At 35.7% G+C, this 18217-nt stretch overlaps 1 protein-coding gene across 2 annotated transcripts; it reads right to left on the reverse strand.

Annotated features, from left to right (window-relative positions):
* Positions 1-150: 150 nt before the first annotated feature.
* LOC139142560 (chaperone Ric-8A-like) lies at positions 151-18115 on the reverse strand. 2 transcript variants are annotated; one of them, XM_070712550.1, is made up of 15 exons: positions 17819-18115; positions 14971-15015; positions 14245-14440; positions 12420-12489; positions 11797-11869; positions 10401-10453; positions 7715-7931; positions 6941-7035; positions 5474-5645; positions 5077-5181; positions 4505-4566; positions 4193-4275; positions 3363-3531; positions 1088-1207; positions 151-637 (listed from the first exon to the last, which is right to left on the reverse strand). In XM_070712550.1, exons 1-15 carry the CDS (start codon positions 17906-17908, stop codon positions 520-522), a joined length of 1668 nt encoding a protein of 555 aa, XP_070568651.1. In that variant the 5' UTR covers positions 17909-18115; the 3' UTR covers positions 151-519. The 2 variants fall into 2 exon arrangements, with proteins under 2 accessions (XP_070568651.1, XP_070568644.1); XM_070712543.1 differs by having other exon boundaries at positions 11797-11872; positions 17819-18114.
* Between the last annotated feature and the right edge of the window lie 102 nt (positions 18116-18217).

The raw sequence follows: 18217 nt of genomic DNA on the forward strand, positions 1-18217 counted from the left end.
AATTCCTGGCTGCAACACTGGATTATGGGATACAGTCTGTCACTGTCAGTTCAGAAGTACTGTAGGTACCGCTATGAGTGTTGGGGTACACAGGTGATTGTGATGTGATTGAAGTTTAGGCAGGAATAAACAGAATAACGCTAACACTGATTAAAATTCTTGATTTTTGTTTTCATTGTGAAATAATATCAACATACTACAATAAATACATACTTGTTTTGCATTACAATCAACTTATCATGATTTTTGATTTCACAGACTCTGTCTCTAAGCACTAGGCAATGACATGCAGTGGACACTACATAAATAAATACCAATTCAATTATTTGCATGGAAAGATATTCCGTATTTGTCAGAGTTGTGGAAATTCTCATCCACAGAGCAAGCAGTGGTTTCTTTCCTCTCAATGGAAATAAAATCCAGTCAACAAATGTGAAATGACTTTGTGTCTGAATCAAATCAGAAAACTCAATAAATAGGAATTTGTTGATAATATTTTGGTTAAGATTTGTTCAAATACTAGTCACTGAGTTCACTATCAGAGTTGTGTTCTTGAATTTCAATTTGACTGACGGCTTCTTCCAGTGGAATTGGTCTGCCATCTGGACCCACTGTCATTGGCTTTATAACACCCTCTCTGAAATACAGGAGTAGTAAATGAATTTTACAGGCATACTGTACATTAAGAATACAGTACGATATCCTCCTTACAGGAGAGATCTACAATTTTCTGACGATGCCTTTAAAGCTATCAACGAGTTCAAGTGACCCATTTGGAAATTACATCTTCATTGCAGGACTTACAACCTCATTTGTTAATCCTTTGAAAAGCAGAATGTGTTGCAAAGTTAATGTATGCACAGCAGCAATGCCATCAAATCTTTTTATGTTAACAGTAATGAGTAATAAAATTAAATACTATTGTAGATTTAGCAAGAGTAAATACTATTCATTGCTTGTTTTTTGGGGTTTCCAATGAAGCACTTTAAGTTACTACAGGACTTAAGTCAAATGCCTCATCATTCATGCAGACATCTGTCATCACAATCACAGGAACTAATTGAATCTAAGAAAAAGATACATGTACCTTGATAATTTATCAAACATGTTGGCTAATTGATTGGCATGGAATTCCTTTTGTTCTTCTGTCCAACCTTCAGTAGGATTGGGTTTCTCATCCTCAACACGTCCAGTGATAGGGTTGATTCTGTAATCATGAATTGACACGGTAAATGACTAGCAAGACATTTGTATGTGAATTGACATGAAAAACTGTTCATGCTATGCTAATAATCTACCTATCCCTTCATGAATATCTATGGCCTGATATCATGATGAATTATTTACAGCAACTCAAACTTTTCAAAGTTCACAAGTCTATGGGCCGTCACAATCACCTCACCAGGCAGTCCGCCCAAGTATATACTGCTTCACTTGTGCAATCATCTCACCACTAAAACAAAAAACTGCTGACATTTACAGTATTCTAGAAATATACTGTGTTTTGATACTTATATGTCACAGGACTTGGAGAAAGTCTAGGCACATATCTATTAATGCAGACAATCATTGCCCTGATTGCAAGACAAAGTAGACAATTGGCATTCTGTTTACAAGACAACTGTTACAATAGACAATTGGCATTCTGTTTACAAGACAACTGTTACAATAGACAATTGGCATTCTGTTTACAAGACAACTGTTACAATAGACAATTAGTATTCTGTTTACAAGACAACTGTTACAATAGACAATTAGTATTCTGTTTACAAGACAACTGTTACAGTAGACAATTGGTATTCTGTTTACAAGACAACTTTTACAGTAGACAATTGGTATTCTGTTTACAAGACAACTGTTACAATAGACAATTAGTATTCTGTTTACAAGACAACTTTTACAATAGACAATTGGTATTCTGTTTACAAGACAACTTTTACAATAGACAATTGGTATTCTGTTTACAAGACAACTTTACAATAGACAATTAGTATTCTGTTTACAAGACAACTTTTACAGTAGACAATTGGTATTCTGTTTACAAGACAACTTTTACAATAGACAATTGGTATTCTGTTTACAAGACAACTTTTACAATAGACAATTGGTATTCTGTTTACAAGACAACTTTACAATAGACAATTAGTATTCTGTTTACAAGACAACTTTTACAATAGACAATTGGTATTCTGTTTACAAGACAACTTTTACAATAGACAATTGGTATTCTGTTTACAAGACAACTTTACAATAGACAATTAGTATTCTGTTTACAAGACAACTTTTACAGTAGACAATTGGTATTCTGTTTACAAGACAACTTTTACAATAGACAATTGGCATTCTGTTTACAAGACAACTTTTACAATAGACAATTGGTATTCTGTTTACAAGACAACTTTTACAATAGACAATTGGTATTCTGTTTACAAGACAACTTTACAATAGACAATTGGCATTCTGTTTACAAGACAACTTTACAATTGACAATTGGCATACTGTTTACAAGAAAACTTTTACAACAGACAATTGGCAATCTGTTTACAAGACAACTTTTACAGTAGACAATTAGTATTCTGTTTACAAGACAACTTTTACAGTAGACAATTGGCATTCTGTTTACAAGACGACTTTTACAATAGACAATTGGTATTGTTTACAAGACAACTTTTACAATAGACAATTGGTATTCTGTTTACAAGACAACTTTACAATAGACAATTGGCATTCTGTTTACAAGACAACTTTACAATAGACAATTGGCATTCTGTTTACAAGACTTTTACAATAGACAATTGGTATTCTGTTTACAAGACAACTTTACAATAGACAATTGGCATTCTGTTTACAAGACAACTTTTACAACAGACAATTGGCATTCTGTTTACAAGACAACTTTTACAGTAGACAATTAGTATTCTGTTTACAAGACAACTTTTACAATAGACAATTAGTATTCTGTTTACAAGACAACTTTTACAGTAGACAATCGGTATTCTGTTTACAAGACTTTTACAATAGACAATTGGTATTCCATTTCCAAGACAACTTTTACAATGGACAATTGGTATTCTGTTTACAAGACAACTTTTACAGTAGACAATTAGTATTCTGTTTACAAGACAACTTTTACAATAGACAATTAGTATTCTGTTTACAAGACAACTTTTACAATAGACAATTAGTATTCTGTTTACAAGACAACTTTTACAGTAGATAATCGGTATTCTGTTTACAAGACTTTTACAATAGACAATTAGTATTCTGTTTACAAGACAACTTTTACAATAGACAATTGGTATTCTGTTTACAAGACAACTTTTACAGTAGATAATTAGTATTCAGTTTACAAGACAACTTACTTGTGTCTGACTTCCATATACTCCTCAGTGTCACTATCATCTGAGCTGCTTTCATCTGTATTACCTCCAATACTTGTTGTACTCTGTGTATAAGCACCTCCCATTAAACCACGCTGACACAACAAACCAGCAGCATTACCATAGCCAGTGTACTTGATCAATCGGTCCACTGTAAATGAATCAAAGTTTATCAGCAGAGAATAGAGCTGACCAATAGCAAGAAACATGGAAAAACTTCATGGTTGAAATATGGTTCAACTTCATGGTTGCAATATAAACTTCATGGTTGCAATATGGTTAAACTTCATGGTTACAATATGGTTAAACTTCATGGTTGCAATATGGTTAAACTTCATGATTGGAGTATGGTTAAATTTTGTGGTTGAAATATGGTTAAACTTCATGGTCAAATATTGTAAAACTCCACATAAAAAGTGCAGTTAAATTTCATGATGGAAATACAGCACACAAACACACAGGTACATTTGTCTAAACATAATCAAACAGAAATGAAAAGAAAACAAAAAATGCATGCTGTTTTTGAATGATTCATACAATGTTGATACAATTGTGCATATCATTTGAACAAATTAAAAAGAACATTTATCCTGACCACTTGTTCTGATAATTCCTTCCAAACTATACGGATATTTCCAAACTGCATGGATATTTCCAAACTGTACGGATATTTCCCTGTGAAAGAATTGAATTCTGAAACAAGAAAACAGTGACCGTCCAAATCTTGAAGAATCAATATTAACTACTGCATATTCTATTAATGACAACTTTTTGCAGACTTTGCTACGTTTATTCAATGCATCAAGACTCACCGTTTTCTTTACAGAGTACAAAGAGAAAATCAGCAACTAAGTCCTTGATTTCTGTCGATGGATTTGTCATCAGGCGAACTAACCTGCAATAGTACCAATAACAAATGCAAAATTACATCTTTTGCTCAGTAAAGAGTTCAAGCTATTAAAATGATTCACTATTACTGGAAGAATTTTGAATCAAGGTTATGTCATAGTACCCTTTGTGCTTTAAAGAAATGAGAATGCTCTGAAACAAATATGACATCAGTTAATCTGTCATCCAGATCTGACATTGTTTATCACTGTGTGTATTGCAAATAAGTTACTCACTTATTCCTGATGGTTTCTCCCTCTTCAGGTAGAGTAGATGCATCTCTCAGTGGAGGTAAAATCTATCAAGTCATCAGAACAGACAATACTTACTTTCTTATCTCTAACATTGTTAGAAGACTTTCAGTAACAATGAGATTTGAATTCAAGTTCCAGCATACCATGCAATGATGAATGATTGATATTCTTGCTACATTTTTGGTAAACTTCTACATCCATGTCTGGTACTGTGGCATGGAAATTTCTAACAACCCATCAAAGTAAAGTTAAAGCTAATATTGAGGTGCAAATAAGTATAAATATTTGCTTCAGTATGTTTCTTAAAGGCAGCACTCAACAGTACATCAATGCACTGTCATGTCATTGAATAGCAGGACACACACACACACACACACACACACACACACACACGTACACAGAAACACCTGGTACATATTACTAAAGAATATTGTCCACATAAGGGCATCACATAAAACAATAAATTCACTTCTTTTTAACTTTATGTCAACTAATTTTTGTGTAATACTATGGTTTGATAATGCTATTTAAAGCATCATTCTACTGATACTGACCTCTGACCGGAGATATTTCCTTATAATCCTGTTGTATTTACAAACTGTATGCAATGCACTTAACACTGGTGATAAACTTTCCACCAAATAACCACCTTTGCCACCCTGTCAATCAGACAACAACAACAACAACAAAACGTAAACAATAGGATGACATACTAAATAAATGAGCTGACACTAGATACTTGCAAGACTATCAATACACTCAGAAGACACTGTAATACTTCAAGCCAACGTAATTTCCATCAAATCGAGAGGATAGGACTTCACATTTAACATTTTCAAGTTTTGCAATGAAAAGTTTTATCCTGTCACTTCCAGTACAAAATTCAATCTATCTCAGTCATAATTTTGACAGCTTAAATATTTTTCAGAAAAGAAAAGAGTTGTAACTCACCTTTTCAACCCTTTTTACCAGAAACTGTTTGAGAACAAGGGCTGTATCGATGTAATGACCTTTGTATGTCTCATGGATATCTTTGCCACCAACAGCGCCCTCTTCAGGACATTTTGGTGTAAGTTCCAGTGCTGCACACATTGGCATATTTGTCAGCAGGTTAACTGTATGACTATGACAGAGAGTTGAATGGCAATTAAAAACTATCTAAAGTTGTAAAGGGTAAATAACCTGGATTGTTTGAGGCAGTATATGTCTCGAATTGAAAAGTCTTAAAACTTTCATTCGAACTTTCGTCAAGAAAACTGTAAACCATTCTCTTTTACAATCAAGAATATTCAAAATGGCCATCATCCCTGTGTCGCATACAGAGTACATCTACTCACATTGTAGCATACAGAGTACATCTACACACATTGTAGCATACAGAGTACATCTACACATATTGTAGCATACAGAGTACATCTACACACATTGTAGCATACAGAGTACATCTACACACATTGTAGCATACACACACATTGTAGTATACAGGGTACATCTACACACATTGTAGTATAAAGAGTACATCTACACATATTGTAGCATACAGAGTACATCTACACACATTGTAGCATACACACCCATTGTAGAATACAGAGCACATCTACACATATTGTAGCATACAGAGTACATCTACACATATTGTAGCATACAGAGTACATCTACTCACATTGTAGCATACAGAGTACATCTACTCACATTGTAGCATACACACCCATTGTAGAATACAGAGCACATCTACACATATTGTAGCATACAGAGTACATCTACACATATTGTAGCATACAGAGTACATCTACACACATTGTAGCATACACACCCATTGTAGAATACAGAGCACATCTACACATATTGTAGCATACAGAGTACATCTACACATATTGTAGCATACAGAGTACATCTACTCACATTGTAGCATACAGAGTACATCTACACACATTGTAGCATACGAGTACATCTACACACATTGTAGCATACAGAGTACATCTACACACATTGTAGCATACAGAGTACATCTACACACATTGTAGCATACAGAGTACATCTACACCCATTCTAGCATACAGAGTACATCTACACACATTGTAGTATACAGGGTACATCTACACACATTGTAGTATACAGGGTACATCTACACACATTGTAGCATACAGAGTACATCTACACACATTGTAGCATACAGAGTACATCTACACACATTGTAGCATACAGAGTACATCTACACACATTGTAGCATACACACACATTGTAGTATACAGGGTACATCTACACACATTGTAGTATAAAGAGTACATCTACACACATTGTAGCATACAGAGTACATCTACACCCATTCTAGCATACAGAGTACATCTACCGGTATAATACTTGGAGCATAAACAGTCTATCTATAATCGTTGTAAACCAAAAACCGTCAACATCTACCTGTGAAGAGTTTCTGTTTTATCTTCTGTTGACGTTTTGCTTAATAATAATCTTCTGATAATTGCACCCAGGTCAACATAGAGCATTTCTTCTCCCTGTGTGGCAATAATACAAGACAATGTACTCAGTGTGGCAATAATACAAGACAATGCAATCAGTGTGGCAATAATACAAGACAATGCAATCAGTGTGGCAATAATACAAGACAATGCAATCAGTGTGGCAATAATACAAGACAATGCAATCAGTGTGGCAATAATACAAGACAATGCAATCAGTGTGGCAATAATACAAGACAATGCAATCAGTGTGGCATTAATACAAGACAATGCAATCAGTGTGGCAATAATACAAGACAATGCACCCAGTTTGGAATTCATGTCACTTCAAATTCATTGAGTTGTATTCTTGAGTGAGAACTGATTTGATCATATTAAAATGATATCAATAATATTAGGGAATTTACATGTACATCCATGATTGATATCAGAAAAAAAGATTGTTTAAGAATCCCAAGTATATATATGCCATGCTTCCAGCGCTACTAAACATAAACCAATTATGATATCATAATGATAGTTTATCAAATAAAGCTTAATTAGAAGATGGGAATTTCTGTCAAAAAACACTTATCTTGATCATGCCTTTGATGTGACATCACATCCTAATTTGTATGACACTGATCAAAGCAGTTCAAACTGTGAAGATAACATGAATACATTCAAAAGGACAGACAGGAAATGCCATTGAACAGCGCCCTCACATCAAACTTACCTGATCCAAGTTTCCTTTCTTTGCTGTCATTGTTACATTGAACAATGTCTTGAGAATTTCCATGGCTAAATCTGCATCACTATCATCAATAGCTATGTACACTGTATCACTTTCTGTTTCTGTAATGTTGTCATTGGTAACGCCATCACCATGGACAGTAGCATCCAATGCATCAACTAGTAATCTTAATGATGACAATGTCTGTTTGAATTGATTCCTGCAAGAAAACCAGTCATTTTAAATGACACAGTCCCCAACTGTCTTGTAGTGATTTGATGTAACTGAATTGAAGTTTGCACCAACTAGAATATGTGACTGATAAGCATAGGTTTATACAATCTTGGCTTTCTGTTATGGAACGTTGTCTTTGTACAAAGTTTAAATGAAATTGGTCTTGCCATGTCTGAATATTTCAGCCAGTCTGACAACACTAAAAGAAAATGGCCATCAGGAAGCCATATTGGATCATACCACACACAACAATTGACATGCATCTGTACTTCACGATACCCAAACTGCAGTATTTGACCAAACCCTAATATCTGAACTAACCCTGAGAGCAGTCATTGACCTAACCCTTAGAGTCATATTTGTCCTGACTCTAACAGTAATATTTGACCTAACCCTACTCCTTGAAAAGGTCTAAGCATCCTGATATAAATGTCACATTATAGTGTATTGTCAAGATGAATAATTGGACTTGAATGGAAGGGAAACTATTTGACAAGAGATATGTTTATGAATAACCTAAGACAATAAAAAAATACTCAATGGAGTATTAGAGAACATACAGGATGGTTATGTCACTTGGTTTAGGAAACTGTAATTGCTGTTAGGCCAAAATTAAAAATATGTGCTGTTCCGATTACCCGACCTACCCCAATTTTATCCCCCCGACCCTAGACTTTTTAGAGCTTCGTAAAGCCGGAAGTAAAAACAATGATATGAAAAACGTGAAACGCATGAAACTAATTTTAGTTCGATTTTGATACTTTTTGATCTACTTCAATAAAATGTCGTTGAAACAATACCACGCGTAAATTTCCGTACGCTGATTTTGCATATGAAAGCCTATCAGCCATTTGAGAGTTACGTTCACAAAAGTTAATTGCCCTTGCCCGATAAGGTTTCTGTGTCACATCATCTCTGCACGATCGAGAAAAGGAGACAAACTGAAGGTTTTGTGCATCATATGAATGTCCATAACACTGAAAATAATTCTGATAGCAAAATTGACACGAAAAATTGGACTTAATATTGGACTTTACTGGTACAGAAACGTGCTCAGTGCAGACTGCACAAGCATTGAAGCAAGCTGTGGTGTCAACGGGCACATGGGCCCCGTTTTTGAATTCAGTAAACAGACACTGACTCATTTTTCAGAGCAAATAAACCCTAAAATTAACTGTCGGTGACAACCAACCTTTCTGTTTGTTATTTTCCCCATTCTAAAATGACTGAAAAAAGCAACTGGAGCATATCTGACATCGAGAAAAACTCAACTCCGCATTCAAGTCAAAACAAGGGATCTGACCCTCTAAGTTGTTCGTTTTAACTCTACTGAGTCTGCGCACAAAACTACAAGACCAGCTAGATCACTACAAAAACACAGCTCACTGATTTGCAAAGGGCAATGTTGATCCAAACTTACAGTAGTGAGGGATGATATACGCACAGTAAAAACGTGACAAACAAGCACATTATTTTTTCAGAAGCTACAAAATATGCTTTTATAACTACAATATATTTTTTTCTTGGCTTGTGTAGTGCAGACAGTTCAGTAAAAAATGAAAAAAATCCCTTGAAGGTACAATGGGAATGGCTGGCTGTTGTTAATTTTGATGTTTGAATGTACATTAAGCCCTATGAAAGCAAACTTACAGAATATGTGCAAACAAACATACAGAATATTTAAGCATGAGGCAATATGCTACAATTTTTAGGGATATTAAAGCTTAAGAATATTAATGAGCCGTCCGCCACTCTTGGAAACCCTATACATTCACAACAGTGACACCCAAATTTGTTGACTTTTGAAAAAATCTTATAGAGGATGGTGTTTGGAGCCAGCAGCTTGGATTGTGTAAGCAAGTGATTTATGGCTTGTAGTATGTATATCACAAGTGACATCACTGCAACATTAAAACTTACATAAGATGTCCTTAAATGTTTCAGTTAAATCCCCCAAAAATTTTAAAATCCCCCTGACAAATTCCAGGAGAGGGGGACCAATCCCCCCTGGTACAGTATCCTAGATGAAACACTGCATTGATGACAGTAAATATTGTGTTGTGTCAGTTCTTACAAGTCAGACTTACCTGTGGATAAACAGTTCACTTTCCTGTCAAAGAATTGTAATGCGGCCATATCAATTTCCGTGGCAGTCTAATAAACCACACATGTCTATTCTACTGATGAATATTTTATTTTAATAAATTGGTATTCAATTTGAGTGCATTTCATGAAGAAATTGTTCACTGGTAGTTTGTTTGAAAGCATACAAAATGCACATTGGAAATAAAAAAAAAAAAAAATTTCCCTACCTACCTACCCTATTTTTGAAAACCATGTAATCGGAACAGCACAATTTTTTTTTTTTGGCCTTATAGGCATGGTGGACCAGCATTTCATCAAACAGACAGAAAGATACGACATAAACAATTTGATCAGAGTGATAAACTCTTACCTTGTCTCTGGACAAAGAGCTGTCAGCAGAAATAACATTCTCATGTCAAAAAACTGAAAGAAAAATAATTGAATTAACAATTAGATGAGCAATCTTTTGTTTATACCAACTTGAAATCATACTGGGTATGAATGAGATACGATAGATATTTTCAGCCAATGGATGTATATACCGGTACAATAGATATTATTATTGGATGTAGTGTTTCTTTGCTGATTATATACCGGTACAATAGATATTATTGGATGTAGTGTTTCTTTGCTGATTATATACCGGTATAATAGATATTATTATTGGATGTAGTGTTTCTTTGCTGATTATATACCGGTACACGTATAAGTACGGCTAAAACTACCTTGAAAATGGGCGGTTTCTGCCAAAATGCCTGGCAGGATAACATGCAGGAGAGCCAATCTTTTGCAGGCACATATTATGGGGCCGTTTTCTACGGACTTGGCAGGATAACGGACAGGGGCGCTCGGCAGGAAAAGGGTTAAACTGCATTTGATTCACTCTATGTAAACAGTGTTCTAGGTAATGTAGTGTCTGGCAAATATTGCATGTTTTATAAGTCTTTAGTTTATGAAACAACAGGGTCTCAGTGGGTGGATTAAAACTGTGGAAATCAATGTAGAATCAGTCTGGCTCTACCATTATTGCAGAATCAGTCTGGCTGTAACATTATTGCAGAATCAGTCCGGCTCTAGCATTATTGCAAAGTCAGTCTGACTCTACCATTATTGCAGAATCAGTCTGACTCTACCATTATTGCAGAATCAGTCTGGCTCTACCATTATTGCAGAATCAGTCTGGCTCTACCATTATTGCAGAATCAGTCTGGCTCTACCATAATTGCAGAATCAGTCTGGCTCTACCATAATTTGCAGATTCAGTCTGGCTCTACCATAATTGCAGAATCAGTCTGACTCTACCATTATTGCAGAATCAGTCTGGCTCTACCATTATTGCAGAATCAGTCTGGCTCTACCATTATTGCAGAATCAGTCTGGCTCTACCATAATTGCAGAATCAGTCTGGCTCTACCATAATTGCAGAATCAGTCTGACTCTACCATTATTGCAGAATCAGTCTGGCTCTACCATTATTGCAGAATCAGTCTGGCTCTACCATTATTGCAGAATCAGTCTGGCTCTACCATTATTGCAGAATCAGTCTGGCTCTACCATAATTGCAGAATCAGTCTGGCTCTACCATAATTGCAGAATCAGTCTGGCTCTACCATAATTGCAGAATCAGTCTGGCTCTACCATTATTGCAGAATCAGTCTGGCTCTACCATAATTGCAGAATCAATCTGGCTGTAACATTATTGCAGAATCAGTCTGGTGCTACATTAACTGCAGAATCAGTCTGGCTCTGCCATTACTAACACATACCTTTATTTGCTGGTTAATTTTTGGATCTTTATATGACGTCATCCTTCTCAAGATAGCATCAATACACATACTACTGCTGTAACAAAGAAAGCAAATCTGTGTCAAGTTACGTGGTTTCATTCTTAGTGTTTTCTTTTGTGACAGTTACTCATATATATAGTTATGCTTTGGAGTTGTGCAAATGTATTCAACAGTATAGTTGGAATTTTGACAGGAAAATATGAATGGAAGGTATGATGTGTAGAAATAGTTTCATCATTACCCTACAATCTACAGATCTATGGTATTCTCTCATGTTGACACTATTCCAGCCACAATCTATATTATCAAGTTGGCACAACTCTAATAACTATATTATCAAGTACACTATATCAGCAACAATCTATACACTCAAGTTGACACTATTCCAGAAACAATCTATATTATCAAGTACACTATTCAAGCTACAACCTACACTATGTTACTACGGTATTATGTACTTAAACCTACAATTACTGCATCTGCTCTGTGTGAACAATGACACCATAGTGCCATCTGTACATTACATCTACATGAATACGTACATCTAAAACAGACATGATAGACAGACATCAACTCCAGTAAACACAGCAAACATGACTTACCTACAAAGTTTCTGTACTTGTGAACTATTGTAAACTAAATTACACAAACACTTCTGAGCTTCAATTTTGACTGTGAATAGATGCAAATATATGTAGAAGTTAAAATCACATAATTTTTTGAAAGACTAAGGATAGTGCTAGGAAATTTACCATATCTACACTGATTTTGTGTATTGTTTGATAATACCATACTCATCCAAGTATAATCCCTGTCCATGTGTGAGCCCCTTCACTACTTTTAGAGGATGTTTGAAAATGCTGTACATTCATCTGTACAGTCCTACCCTTGTTTAATTCAAATACAGGAAGGATTAGGAAAGTAAAATCTTTCCAGTCAGTTCTATGACTTTTCACACCCACAAAACTAGGACAAGGTATTAAAACAATGCGACATATATTGAAGTTACAATTTTGATACAGTCTGGAAAATTGCACATTTTTCCATTACTTATGATTGTGTGAGCCTCCATGGCTCCTAATACCTAATAGAACAGTCCAACTCTGATATCACACACCCCTCCTTGATTAGATAGAACAGTCCAACTCTGATCTCACACACACCTCCATGGCTCCTATTACCTAACAGAACAGTCCAACTCTGACACCACACACCCCTATTTGTTTATTCAGATTCATGACATCGGTTTTCATCCTTTGAACATGCATTTACATCGTTTGAAGCAATTGTTTTTTATCTGTGAAGTTTAGGTTTTTTAATATTCTGAATTTTACTGCTATGTCAGTTCTTTACAAGAAACTGATTGTTTGATCTTGGAAGTTCAGTGGCTTTTACATGTACTGTAGTAAATGCATGTTTAGTGTTAATCAATGCTTAGCGACAGCATAAATGATGTCTTTGCTCTAAGTTTTCTTCATATTTCAAGAACTAATTCAAACTGAAATGTTACCAAATAGTCACTTGTGAATCTAGGCAATGTATTATCGGTTTGATTTGGAACAGCAATATAAAATACCATGTCAGTTAGGCTTGCAAATTGATGCTGACTTTTATTGATTTTTGACTTTGGTTGTCAATCAGTGTCAAGGTGATCGTGTCATTCCAGTTCAGGAGATTGTGAGAAATAGTGGATGAAATCTTGTCAGCATATTGGACGTAAATGGATGTTTGAAAGCATAGATTGAAGTTTCAAGAGGTCCAGTACTACTGCATAAGTTGGCATGAATTAAGCATGTAGGGTAGAAAGCATTGGGTTGCCTGGGTATAAACCCTTCCCCTTGGGTAATGGATATTGCCAAAGTGAGCCCCTGCCCTGGGGTAATGGAATTTGTATTGTCACACTGGGGACTCATACTCAGACACTGCAGTAGACAGAACTGTTCAGTTCATTAATCATGAGAAACTTTCACCATTTGAAAAATTCAAGCTTTGCAAAACTACAACATGTCCCTGTGAAAATCACAATCTATGGTATATGTGTGTATATCATGTAAGCTTTATGAAAACATAACATTAAGCTTTTTGAAAAAATAACATGAATACAGTAAGTTATGACATACTAGTTGCACAGTAAGTAAACATGGAAAGAAACTTTCAAATCAATCTGATTTGCAGTTTTTCAACTCCGCATTCAAAATTGTCATATATACTGTGTTATCATTTATTTTGATCAATATTAATTTGAGGTTTTTTCTCTTTCCGTTTGAGAATCTCAATTTCAATTTTAGTCCGTGACAAATTTTAAATGTTTCTGTGACTGTAGATATCTCATATCTCAATGTCAGTTTTAGTCAGGACAAACTTTACATGTTTAGACTGGAGATATCTCATATCTAGGCTGTTGTCATCTTGACAGCCAACACTCACCTTTATCTTCAACTTCAGCGACTCCGTCTTGATCCAAACCAGCGTGTCCTAACAATATGGAGACTCCCTCTCTTTGAGTCATTTGATGAAGTCTGAATTTATCCCGACTGAAAATCCGTAATGTCTCCAAACACTGGGCATGACATTCACTGCTTCTTTGTAAGGTTAGACTGTCTAAAATGCCTTGAATTAAACCCTGTCAAATTGAGAATTGAATTTACAAATACCGGTAGAATAGAATTCAATGTCATCAAAGGAGATAATACTTGTATGAACGGTTTTCCATCAAGGATTGAAATCATGTATTTTTTTAACATAACTTCAATTCAGTGAATGGTAAACTATTGAAGACTTTTGTATTCTTCAATTTCTATAGACTTAGGCTATCTTTGACTAAAAAACCAAGCTGGAGATTTTTTACTTCTTTCTGTGGAATGCCTTTACACATTCAATATTGATATCGTTTTAGTGTTTGTTTATCTTAACTAATATTGAGAACGTCTGTGAAAATGAACAGAGAGATCTTGAACGATAGAGACATCCGACAGATATTGTAATTGGATACAGGTTCAGCAGGTGTACATTACTGGCATATTTAAATGAAGCAGATACAAGGCATGTATTACCGGTAGAAATACTTCACATTAAATGATCCTTCAATATTGCAATCCAAATTTAAACAACAATCTCCACATAAAGAAACACAATTCCTATTGAGTTCATTACCTTCTTAAGATCTTCATTGAAATCAAAGGTGAAAGTACTTGCATTCTGAAAGACAGTAACAATGAGTACTGTAAGCACTTAAAGTAATTTGTAAGCAGTGACCTCAGCATTAAAGATGAATACTATAAGGTGGGACTTCACAGGTCTGTCTTGAGGGGCCGTCAATAATAAAAGCTGACGCACGACAAACGTAATTCTTTCGTTTAGGGTGGAGAGGGTAAAAACTCATTTTGTTCTGTGTGCGTCAAAATCGCACAAGGATTTTTGTCTATTGTTTTCGAAGTGCAACTTTGCAGCGAGAACGCAATACTACCTTTGCGTTCATCAAGAACAGAATGACCACAAAATATGGAGATAAAAGACCATAAGCAATTACACCATACTATGGGTAGGTATGTAAATTATTGACAAAGACCTACAATGCAATCAGTTCTATCACAAGGAATAAAATTGCACCAATAGTTCTCCAAACTTGATTAAAGGCGGAGCCTCCCTTTAAAAGGGCGCCAACCTATGGCGGCGTCCATTGTGTAAGTGGACACCAAACAGGTAACATGAGGGCACACGCTCCAGAAAATGCCACTTTTTAGTTTTTTCCGGCCGCAAAAACGTTGACAGACTGCCAAGCGGTTAGCACGAAGCTGCTGCCAATCAAACCCTGTGGTTATATTCAAATTCTAACTTGACTGGACGACGTTTTTTAAGGAAATTCGAGTGTGGTGCTGAGGAATAAATGACCGTTGGCAATTTGAACCGACCGTCAATCAAACGGTTATATAAGCTCTGTTTGCAGGATTAGCAAAAGGAGACAAAAGATTGAGATCAGTTTGTGTAATTAATGTTATAGAAATCAAACATCGTACTGGCCATGTGTTTGACTGGGAGGAGAACTCCGCTAATGCGAGAACCTGGGATTGAAAAGTGCGGCTTTAAGGTGGTTTTCTTGTTTTGGTGACATAGCATTAGCATTCAGAAAATGATCGGGAAAGTAGACTGGCAATGATATACACTCATTACTGCAGTATAATAAGTAGGCCTCTACTATCGGCCCTGATTCAAATTGAGCAAGTTGATAATTTACCCACAACTTGAAAAACAAGAGTTCAAGTTGCCAAATGGAATATTTTTAAATAAAACTTCCATAATCAGTAAAATCAGAATACAGTCCTCCATACGGAGGGACTGTGATCAGAACAATAGCATGTCATTCTATCATCGATAAAACTCCTTGGAAAACTATCTGCCATTGAATGCATATTTAGGTAATATCAACCCTGCAAACATCAATATGACAGTGTAAATTGCTTCAATTTCACAATCACCTTACTGACCATTAATACAGAAGACGTGAAAACCATACACTCAATAAATGTAACCTACAACCAGAAAAACCAACGTTATTTAGGCTTCGAGGAACAACAAACATACAGCATTCAAATATATGGCTAAGAATGTTGTGTTGTAAATGCATCGTAATACACAGACAATAAATATCTGAAATTATCCAATATTGCTATACAGCAAGGCACACTAGATCAAAGTGGGGATTCTCTCCCAGTCGGGAGAAAATCTCCCGATCGGGAGACTTCCAAGAGATGTTACATGAATTTAGATACAGCTATTTGATGGCAGTTTTTCTCAAAAATGACAGAAATCTCCTGATTGGGAGACTTTGTCCAAAATGTGTAACAGTTTCAAAATGTTAAAGAATGAATTCTGGGACATGACTTTGACATTGACAAGTACAAATGGAGTTGATCCACTGCTCTATGCCTTTTCTACAGAGGGTATCATTACTATTGAATAAATGTGAAAACATACAAAGAAAGCAATGGTGAACTTTTTCGGAACAATGATGAACCCACTGTCAAATTTGATAATGAACAGTACAATGTACACTTTTCTAAATGCGCAAATCTCTATAAAATTGCGCAGAATTACTGTGATAGAGTTACTCTATCAAAAAAAGTCTCTACGGTATATCGGGAGAAATTCTCCTGATCAGGAGGTCAACTTTTCTCCTGATCAGGAGATTGTCTCCCGATAGGGAGAAAATCCCCCTTTTGGTCTAGTGTGTCTTGCTGTATAGACAACGGCCATGGTGTTTCAGTTAATGTCTGAAGTGACAAAAAAGGTAAAATGCATTTCTTACAGGTGCTGGAAATGTATGCTTCGGTAAAAATGTCATCAGTCACAGTCAGGAATAGTCTGATCTGAAACTGGCAAAACTTATGCTGTAGTACTATTATTCTCAGAATAATTTTTGCCAGACATGCAGCTGAGGATGAGGATGATGCCAACTTTATGCTTTAATAACTTCAGATGTAAACAGCTCAGTGTATCACACAAGTTGGCAACATCTGCCAGCATTACAAATGTCAATGCTGTTTTTATTTAGCAGGAATGACAAATAGAATTCAGAAAAAATCAACAGAACAGATAATTCCCCAGTTAAGAGTATCAAAAAAGAATTACTGCTTTCGGTAAAGTACAGTGGGTGTGTTTCTGTGTCGGTAAACCGAGATTGTATCTAGGCCTTTGTTATACCGGTAGACTCGCGTGTACTTTCTGACAGGATCTGTACACTGGAAATGCATATCATCATCATCATCATCATCATCATCCTCATCATCGCTTCGTCGTTCAACGGGATCACCACCACCACCATCCATCATCGGCATCATCATCATCATCATCATCCCATCCTCGTCAGAGATGCATCGTCACCGATCCAGACTGTTTGCTTTTGATAATGGTTGAAAAAATAATGATAAACACAGTATTTAATTTATACAGTAATTGTAATGCAGGCTTTCTGCCGCTCGAATCGACGCATCGATGACCTTACCTCTTTATTGAATTCCTGGAATTTGGCGCTGATATCTTCTTCGTTTCCAGTCTGCATCACAGATAACATGGAACGGACTAGTTCCTCCATGATTTATCATGTACTGCGCCGATCGGTTGCTATAGACTACTATGGAACACACAAATTCGTCTTACACGCGGTTTTTGATATTTAAGTAACTTTTAGGTTTTTAGCACACGATCTTCGTCCTGAAATTTACAAAAAGACGACAAAACACACCTTGCTCTCTACTCCACTGATGTCATGAGCTTCTATGTTATGAGCATAGCGTATTGTTTAGGTGTTACATGGGTGTAGTTGATTGGCTAATCATTCAACGATTCAGAAATATGAACCAATCAGGATTAATTTAACATTTTTGCCCATACTTGCTTCCAC

The sequence above is a fragment of the Ptychodera flava genome, chromosome 1 (genome assembly GCF_041260155.1).
Source record: "Ptychodera flava strain L36383 chromosome 1, AS_Pfla_20210202, whole genome shotgun sequence".
NCBI lineage: Eukaryota > Metazoa > Hemichordata > Enteropneusta > Ptychoderidae > Ptychodera > Ptychodera flava.

Excerpts from the sequence above, each read along its gene's own strand:
- LOC139142560 (XM_070712543.1), bottom strand. The coding sequence starts at position 17,908 with ATGGAGGAACTAGTCCGTTCCATGTTATCTGTGATGCAGACTGGAAAC. Across the intron at positions 7,932-10,400 it reads GCTCTTTGTCCAGAGACAAG|GAATCAATTCAAACAGACAT; the intron begins GTAAGAGTTTAT and ends GTTTTCTTGCAG. Across the intron at positions 3,532-4,192 it reads TGTACTCTGTAAAGAAAACG|TGGACCGATTGATCAAGTAC; the intron begins GTGAGTCTTGAT and ends ATTCATTTACAG.